At 33.7% G+C, this 10307-nt stretch overlaps 1 protein-coding gene across 1 annotated transcript in view; it reads right to left on the reverse strand.

Moving 5' to 3' along the window:
- Positions 1-8511, reverse strand: part of LOC108754827 — an 89026-nt gene extending 80515 nt beyond the window's left edge. The window contains exons 1-2 of the mRNA XM_018497449.1: positions 8303-8511; positions 7120-7189 (exon numbers count right to left, since the gene is read on the reverse strand). Coding sequence (XP_018352951.1) covers positions 7120-7189; positions 8303-8511 — 279 coding nt within the window. The remainder of the gene's footprint in view (positions 1-7119; positions 7190-8302) is intronic.
- Positions 8512-10307: the final 1796 nt, after the last annotated feature.

A 10307-nucleotide genomic window follows, 5' to 3' on the forward strand; every position in this document is an offset into this window, starting at 1 on the left:
TTAAGTGCAAATAAAACACAGTCATAGAATTGAAGTGAACACAATCCTGAATTGAAATAATGATACCATGCTTTATTTGTATGATGCGCAATGCAATGCAGCATACGTGTTTCAATTTCGAATCAATCGGAATACTGAATTCGAACGAAATGCAACTCGCACGAGCGGACGATCGCAATTTCGGATGATCGATTCGAAGTGCACGTCGACGCGAGGAAAAACCAAATTACACGGTACGTTAAAGATGTCTTGCGAGCACATCAATCTGGATCTGGCCCATAAGACTTCGATTTCGCGCCGAACCCCTCGGTTTCTCCGTGCAACTGCACTCGGGGACGCAATGACTCACGCGCTTTATTGCGTCGCTTTGCCGCCCACCGAAATCAATAGAGGTGACATCACGCGTGATTATCTCGGCTAAACTAGTGCGAGCTGATTCAGCCGTTTCGCAATAAAGTAGACGTGGGCGTTACGCGTCGCTTACTATTAGCAGTCATTATCCTTCTTTGCAAACGATGTAGAAGAGCGGCAATTAATAACTAATAATAGCCGCGACAGGCTACACCAGGCCTTGTGCATCTTTCATCGATCATGAATGTGTTATATCGCAGATTATTCTTTTATTACGCGCGATCTCTTTTACACGGAAGTCTATTAGAAGTCTATTATAAAACAAAAATGCTTTGAAAAGATTGAAGCACTTGAGATTGAAATGAGTTTCCAATTAAAGCATACAAGTTTTCGTATTTCAATTAATATCGCGAAATGAGTTTTTATGATAACAATAAGTAGTAATAACGAGGCGATCGGAGTCGTCGCTAGAAGTGTAATAGTTGCGCAAAGTGTCAAATAAATTAAAATTTACTACGTTAAACACTACTCTCTAAATCTGAATCAGTGGATAGTCACTAATTTATACCTAGTGGCATACTTGACACCGAATAATCAGCAAAGTTCAACAAAAAAAGGAAGAATGTTTTTGAGCATTATACTTCTATAATTAAAATACTAATATTTGCATATTAATTTCAATCTTCTACTGTATTCGCTGAATTTGTGCACTAAAACAAGGTTAGTTAGATCACATAATAAACATTGGATAGATTAGGGATCTCACATTTCATTCACTGATTACTAGTGACGTATTTGGTACTAATATCAGTGATTATCCACTGATTTAGATTTAGAAAGTATGTTACATTAACTTAAAAAAACCTGATCTGAACGTTTCAGCTCAAATTTGATCTGAAATCTTCAGCTCATCTTCAGCAGAAATGATGAAAGAAAATATAATATATGTTGCATCGTTGCATGTTTCGTGATCACATCTGTAATGAGAGTGAGAGTCTCCCTTGACAAAAATTATTGACCATTACAGTTCTTAGACCGAAACGTTTAGACCAGGTTTTTTTAAGTTAATGTAGGGTGTAATGTAGTAAATTTTCATATTTAACACTTTGCGCAACTACTTCTAACGACTCTTATTGCCTCGTTATTACTATTATATTAAATATAAGGAGTCCGTTAATTTTATTATTTTATATCGATTTTATGAGTTTTTATGAATTCGATTAATGAACTCAACTATTTTTATTCCTGTCGTTTATGTTCAAAAGCTAGAAAAGGGATCGACAAGCCACTGGGGCAAGTTTGGAGTCATGCTAAATCGAACCACGTCGTACAAAGATTTGACGAATCTCTGAAGTACGAGCAACTTTCCGCACTGCAGGGATTAGAAATGGGAAAAGCGAGGGGAGGACAGAAGAGTACAACGGGGAAAGGATGTAATAAGGATAACGACTTTGATAACTGGAACGCTGGATAACGACACGAAGAAAAAAAATTCTTTATCCCTCGCGCCCCGATGTTTGCGTTTCTGATTGGCTAGAAAGACTTGGCTACATAGCAATCCCTTTTGCTTTCTTTCACATTTTCTCCTTTGTCCCTGATTCCATATCCATCTCGTCTATCCCTTTTTTTTCATACTTGCTTCGTTGAAATCGGTCATTGTTAAGAGATAATACATTAAGCTCTCCTACCTTATCCCTCATTTGCCGTCTTAAGGACGCAATTATTTCTTATCTTGATCTCCTTATTCTTATTCTAGATCCACGTCTGGCGAAGATAAACGCGAAATAGGAATGTGATGATATGTGAAAAGTATAATAGTTTACGAGATGATATAAATAACAGAAAACGTCTCTCTTTTGATATATCTTCCTGTTGCGCGCGTGTAAACATATACATACATATATCTAAAAGTCTCGAAAGGGCGATAACTATCTGTCCATCGGTTTCGCAAAAATTATATTTTACAGCATTCAGCGTTGTATCTACATCGCCGAATAGAATTGCAAGTTCTATATCCCATCAAAACTCACGAAACATATAGCGGGGGGGGCGGGGAGCGGGAGTGAATACTAACCCTTTCAGTCCGCCTACTCGATTACACATAACAACGTGGAAAAAAGGAAAAAAGCGACGCAATTTTCGAGAGGCACTACAAATTTTTTAACGCTCGAGCGCTCAAAAGTTCGCGAACGAATTTAGGGAGCAAGCCGCAAAAACGCGTGCCGTAGAGAGGCACCACGCACAAAAGGAAGGCACAAGTTAAAACGAATCGCCATGAAAAGGAGAAGGAGAGTGGCATTCCCGAAATGCAACAAGGGCGCCTTTGCGTGCCAAGGGTGAGAGTTGACTGTAACGTTATTCGCGTTACATTCGCATATATCCGTGTATATACGTGTGTCGTACAAATATTCTTTCTCGCCATTCCGTCGCCTTTCCTGAACGCAAACCCCACGCACATCGCTATAAATATATCCCGGCACTAGACTAGCCAAGGATCGCGCAATTCCCATGGTGCGAACCTTCACCGTCGATGTATAAAGGATCTGACATGCACAGTGTATTCCAAGACCATCGGATGTCTTTTTAGACACAACTTTTTTTCAATGCACGAACAATTTTTGTTTCGCGAAAATACGAAAAATACGAATTATAACTTATTCTTAGCATAAAACTTAAAAAAAAACTTTAAAAAAATCGAGATATTTAAAAATATTAATTATATTAAGCATTAAAATATAAGTTATGTCGTCTTTCTTCTCTTCGAAAGTTTAATTTGTCAAAAGTTAATTATTTCCAATTAAATTATAGATACTTGCAACGTTTTATACTAAAAAATCAATTTAAAAGTAATAAACAATCTACGCAAAATAGAATAAGGTTTCAAGAATCAAAGTATTTAAAAGTTTTTTTTTTCAGGCAACTACATAAATGTCGTCTTTTTTTCTGAAATTTAATTTATTAGAATTAATTATTTTTAATTAAATTATAGATATCTTGCAATTGTCTTTGATCAGTTGTGAAATAATAAAATTCAATAAAATCATAAAGGCAAATAAAATTAATCAACTGTAAATACAAAATCTGTGAAAAAGATAACTCATCAATCACGTCATGTGGTATCCCAGTCTCCAATATTTTATGACGTTCAAATCGATAGTGATCATATTTAAGGTTCGCCATATTATAAATGGGACTTTGATATTGGAATTTGCAATACACGTAATTGCACGCTATAATATTTGAGATGCTATGAGAAAAGCACGCTTTCCAACAATATTCTAAAATTCCTATAATTCAGTTTAATGTTATTATAGATCGTACGCAGATTAAAATTCTTGCACTGGATACATAAAAATAATATGGTATTTTATAATTTGCGTAAAGATCATTCGCAGTTTTAAAAACATAGAAAGTTAAAATAATAATGTAACAAGAATTTGCAGAATTCATGTCATTTCGCTTTCGCAACAATAGTTGCGTCATGTAAATTTCTGTGGAAAAGAAATTATGCTTAGAACTAACTTTACTTGAAAAGAAAAAACACATCAATAGATTATACATTTCCCAACACAAAGAGAAGACGATAATATCATTTCATGCCATTGTATTGAAATATGTAACATTATTTTACTCTTTCAAACTTTCGCGGAACACTTTCATTGAAACAAAGCGTGCATTTCTGTAACTACGTGTGACCGAATTACCTAATTACCAACTATTTATGTGAAGACAATAACGTTTCAATTGTAGATATAATAGGGGTATAGACCATGCATTCCTATGTATGAAATCGTCATTATTTAAGTTATAGTAAGTAGTTTAAAAAGAATAATTTGATTTACACCGATCTGTCTCTCTCTTTCTCTCTCTGTAATTTTCTTTTCTTCTAGATCTTTATTATTATTATCTTCTCTTATTTTTCTTATGTTTATTTTATTCTTTCTTATCATTGTTTTTATTATTACTATTAATTTATTTTGTTTTGTTTATACATATTTTATTCTGCGCTGCCATCTTTTTAATTCTCTTTCCTTTTTTGTTATCAGTTATTATTTCTTAGAGGGCTTGGAATATCAATAAATGCCTTTGTCTATATATCTATCTCATCCTTTACAGAAATCTATAATATTGGCCAATTAATTTAATACTGACAAGTTTATTACTAAAAAAGTATGTAATTAATTACGTATTTTGAATAATAAAAGCAGTAAACAGCAATGCTTTTAATGCTTAAACTAATTGTAAATAATTAATTACTGTTTGTCAGTATTAAACTGGCTAGTATTAAATTGGCCAGTATTAAATTTCTGTGAGAAATCCAGAGCGAATTAAAGAGAAATGCTAATGCGATTCAATAATTCGTACAATATTGCGTTTTTTTTCTAACGGAGCACAAATGCTAAGATTAAGGATTGCGCAGTTTATACTGTTACACTTATGATTTAGATGGGTGTGCATTGCATAAGATACATAAATTAATGTGATACATATATATCTTATACGTTGCAAACGTGAAATTAGAAATAAGCAAGAAACAAAACTTTGATTCCAATTTGACACGTTTCAGTTTCGAATCGGTTGAACTGCGGTTTGCAAGCAGGAATCTATACGACGCTGTTACTTGACAAGCTCAAAGTTTCATTGCTTGCCAAATAGAACGTTCAGTAGTTGAGTGCTAAGCAACTCTAATCTGAATGCAGAAAGTTTTGCACGATACAATCAATACGCTCAAATGAGACCACACATACATACATGCCAATAGAATTCACATATATGTCTATGTAGCACTCAAAAAAGAAGTGTTTAACTTTGAGATAATAAAACGTTTTATTCTTGTCTCTATTTTTTAAACATTTAAAGTAAAAAATGCATAGTGTTTTAAATTCAATCACATAGTGTTTTAAAAAAGATTAAAATTAAAATATCTTCAGATGTTTAAAAAAAATGAAGACAAGAATAAAACATTTTAATATTTTAAAATTAAGTACTTCTTTTTACAGTGAGACAATAAAGTTTTTTTTACTTTTTTTAAGAGTTTTTCTCTGGACACAGTATCTGTAATATTTCCACATTTTTGAATATTAACATATTCTGTCGTCAAAAATAGCTAATAATATTTGTCACAGTTTTAACTGTCCAAGACACAATGATAATTTATGTTAACAAATAACAAAAGATCTACATTTAAAAATTATAGTAAAATAATTATAAAATGCGTGCAAATATAATATTACTTCATTTTAACTAAAAACACATTTTTCTTTATTTAATAATATAAAGATAATATTTTAATTATCATTATAAAAAACATTTTTGACATAAACATTATTTGTAATAATCAATTGTCACTATTTATGCCCAAAATTAAAATATTTTCTTTTAATATTTTCTTTGTTCAAATTTTCTTTCTTTCTTTTAAAACATATTTAAAAAAAACATTTTTGCCTTTACTTGATAAATATAATAAGCTATGCAAGTACGCAAATATTATTTATAATGCGATTAATTTTGTTATGTTAAGTGAAATGGATTCTATTTATAATACATTATGTATATCAGATATAATAAATAATTTTGTGAAACGATATATGAGAGAACAGAAAGAAAAAGAAAGAAAATCTTTTCAGAATAATGTTTGCACAAAATATCGGCAATTCGTTCGACATATCGTAGATATGTGCACACATTCTATATTTACAGAGACCCATAAATGCGGTACCTCACCGTAGTTTCCTGCCAGTGTGCAACATCTCGCAAACAAGCTTTAAAGTTGTTGCTCGTGTGAGCACAAAACTGAGGAAGTTGAACTCTGTAGATCGTTGTTCTATATATTCGTACAAACTCTCATTGACGTTTCAGTGAAACGCAGCTAGCGCTCTGGGATGCATTGTAGTAACACGCCAATGCAATTATCCCCTCGAGATCCGAGTTTGTTCAACATTCATCAGCGTACGCTGTTTTACCAGTGGTTAACAACATTTTCGAGAATAAAGATTGTTCAACCTAGGATCAGCATACATTTTTAACAATGCGAATTGGAGCGAACAAGATAAATTTTGTGACAATGCAAATCGGCGATTTTTATGAAATTTAACAAACAAAAGATATTGATTATTTTATATATAAATACATAGTTATACATAATGTTTCTGTCGTGTTTAAGAAAAAGTTGTAATCAATTTGCATAAGAAAAAGAATATGAAATGTCTCGACGTCAGTCTAATACTATTTAAAGATTATCGAACTATGCAGCTTGCCAACGAAGCAAATTAATAATTTCTTCAATGTTGCAGAAAGAGAATTATCATCAAAATTATTTCACACCGCAAACAAATTCTCCGGCAAAAATAAAACGGCTCTTCTGACAGAACTGCACCACTACATCCACGTGCTCGCTGCTTTCACCGCAGAAGCTACAGATAGTGTTGTAGCTCTAAAAAAAAAACTCATAGTTTCCTGAGAGCAACTGTAAAATCTTTTCGACCCCGGAAAAAAATTTTTTTTTAATCACTTTTCGAGATATGATTAAAACTGCCAGCTCACTCATAGCTGGTTCACAATTCGAATTCTGCTCGAAGATCCAAATTGGATTTGAGTCAATCAAACGAAATACGATCGGAGATACAGAAGACGAACGTATGTTTACACCGATAGGTCGACGTGTATAGGATACGTGCAGTGACGAAACGTCGCGTCGTTAGCACGGTCTGGGAATATACAGAGAAGAGCAGCCTTTCCGATCTCGGAAGGTAGCTGAAATGGACTCACCTCTCTGCCGGCTGGATGCAGCCACGGGGCTTCAGACTCAGAGCTTGCGGCCGGCGCAGATCGGATAGCACTGCGTGAATGTTAAGCACAGGTGGCAATATCTCCGATGGCACGGCTACGCCGCTCGAGTGGTCGGTGTGGACTGCAGAAAAGCCCGCAGATGATATCAGAGACCTAGGGGAGCACCGTATGACATCATCGCCGGCCAATCCGCACGAGCTCTCCGGGGCGCAAGCGCCGCCACCCTCCCGGCGCCGAGGGTGCTTGCGATATATCGCAATCGATTGCATCCCCGACTTCGCGCCCCCGACAACGGAGCTCTCTGCTGGCGAGACTTCACCCTCGGCTTTGAAATGTGGCGCCAAGTTTGTAGGCGCTGCGACATCAAGATTCCAATCTTATCGATTCGCAGAATTTTCTATTAATTTTCTTCTTCACGATAAACTCTTTTTCTCTTTACACTTGTAAAAGAAGTGCTTAATTTTAAGATATTAAAATGTTTTATTCTTGTCTCCAATTTTTAAACACTGAAAAATGTTTTAGTTTAAGATTTTTTCAATAAACAAAACACTAGGTGTGTGTGGATTTAAAACATTAAACACTCGTTTAAAATTAAAATATCTTTTATTATTGAACGTTTGTGTTTTGCAAAAATGTTTTAAACGTAAACACTTTAAACACTACACTTTTTACAGTGAAAATAATGGAATGTTAGTATTTTTGAATTACTGGTCAATCTAATAGTTCTTGAATCTATTAAACTTACATACACGAAAAAAAAAACAGCTGAAAATTTCATTGATTCAGCAAATCTACAGCTGTAATATACAGACAGTCAATTTTCCATGTTAAAGTAGCAAAGTTGATAGCTGAATAACATTAGCAATTTGTTAAACCATCAAATCTTCTTAGTTATAGATGTTGAATTTGCACAGTAAGTTATAGGTTTGCTGTACCACTCAATTTACTTTTTTTCCATGTAGATTTATTTGAGAACCTTCTCTTTCTTTATACGTTGTAAAATTTAGATTTTTAATTATGAATGGGGAATATGGAAATGTCAACAGTTTCAAAATATTTGCCAAAGAATTAAAAGCAAAAACGTTAATATAGAATCTAAAACTGTGTTCGTTGTGTCGCTACATCTCAAATGAAGTGTATATAATCGATTTGTCAGACTGACAAGCTTGACAAGAACATATGTGACCTGAGCGCGAGCACATCGTGGATGCCGCACACCACATTGTCAAGACGCAACGCGGACAGATAATAGATATCAAGCCAAACACGTGATCGTATAAATCTTATCGGAGTAGCGCTCGGATAAAAGCGATTCGTATACATCGCTTCTCGCCTCGACATAGACAACAGGTAAGCTTCTTTGTTGTTCATCGTTGTCACAGCAAGCCGCGCTGAAATATGTAAAATTATTCCTGGATCTTTGCACGATCTTGAAACCAGCTTGCCGGCGTGGCGTTTTCGAAGCTTCGTGTATCCCTCAGGTATTCGCGTACATCCACTCGTTTACAAGTTCGTGACGCAAACACTCGCAGCTGACTGCACAGGTGTGAAGAAGGCTTATGGAGGGACATTATCATACTCGTGAATACAAAAGTTTCCTTTGTGAGACGTGAGATTGCCGCGCGAGAAAGCAGGTCGAGCTTTCAACTGCCTCCGAAGAATGCTGCAAACCGGCAGTACGCGAAAACGGTTAATTTCTTGAAAAGAGTTCGCTATAACAACTTTCAACAGCAAAAAGTTTCCGCTGCGTGTGTTCTATTTTATAAACGTAAAAACAAATCTGTAAACACGCGTCAAATGTACCAAGATGTTCCTAAACCGCTAAACTTACACTCTATAGCAATGAAATTTCACTGCATTAAATTGAAATTTCAATACAGGCATTAGTGGCAATTGCGCCAATGTTACTGCCAGTGAATTTTACTGCAAGATGGGAATAGAAAATCCATTCGATGATTGGAGCGAAAAATTTACTCCAAAAAGGAGTAAATTTGGAGAGTAGAATACTAACAGAATAATGTCATTCCAAATCCAGATAATAAAGCCTACGGAGACAGATTTTGAACAGAGTATGCTATCAATCTATTAATCTATTAATCTTATTGTTAATTATATTGTAAATTTTTGAAAAAAATTATATACATTATAAATTTAATCTATCTAATGGTAAAATAATGGTTTAATGATATAATGGTATATACATATATAATTTTAACAAACGATAAATATACGATAAATGACATAACGCTATGTCGCTAAATTCACTCCTTGCAGTAACATTCAATGCATCTTGCAATGCATTATCAACTAATGCTTAAACCACTTCGATTAATCGAATTAAATAGTCCACTCCTTTATGTAAGAGCAGATAGATTAACTTCAAAGCAGTGAAAATGCATATTTAAAGCAATGACTTTGCTACTCACTTTTGTCAGCAGTAAAATTTTTATTCCTACAGATTTAGAATGTAAAATATAAATATAGGAAAAACTCAAAACAAATTTTCTTCTAAAAGTTATCTCACAAACGTTTCGATCAACAAGATATCGACTTCTTTGTTTAATAATTACATTTTGATTATTGTAAAAACAATAAGAAAGATAAACCTAGATTATTTCGACATTATTCATTCCTATATATTCTGTGAGTTACAGAATTAGAGGAATGAATAATTTCGAAATAATCTCCTTTATTGCTCTTTATCTTCTTTATTGCTTTTATAATAATCAAGTTATTTAGTTATAAAATATTTTGTTCAAAATATATATAACAGCTTTTAACCTTGAGACAAGTATTCCAGCTATCGATGAAAGAACGAATAGCTATCTAATATTGTGCGTCTCAAATTTCTTCATACACTTGTATTATACTCCGTTTTAAAAATGAAGGTCAAATTAACGAGTACTTTATACATTTTATGCTTCAAAATAAACAAAACTAAAAGTTATCTTGATATTATTCATTCCTTTAGTACCCTATAATTTAAGAAGTTAATATCTCTCAAGCAATCTTCTAGAAGAAAATTTTATTTATTTAAAGGCCCTGAATTCATATTTCAAGTTTGGCGGTTTAACCCAAGAATGTCTTAATAATAGTTAAGAATTATTAATAATAGTGGAAAATAAATATTGTAAGATTTCCTGGTCGATTTTTGTCTGACGTAACAA

Source organism: Trachymyrmex septentrionalis, unplaced genomic scaffold, assembly GCF_001594115.1.
Source record: "Trachymyrmex septentrionalis isolate Tsep2-gDNA-1 unplaced genomic scaffold, Tsep1.0 scaffold81, whole genome shotgun sequence".
Classification (NCBI taxonomy): Eukaryota; Metazoa; Arthropoda; class Insecta; order Hymenoptera; family Formicidae; genus Trachymyrmex; species Trachymyrmex septentrionalis.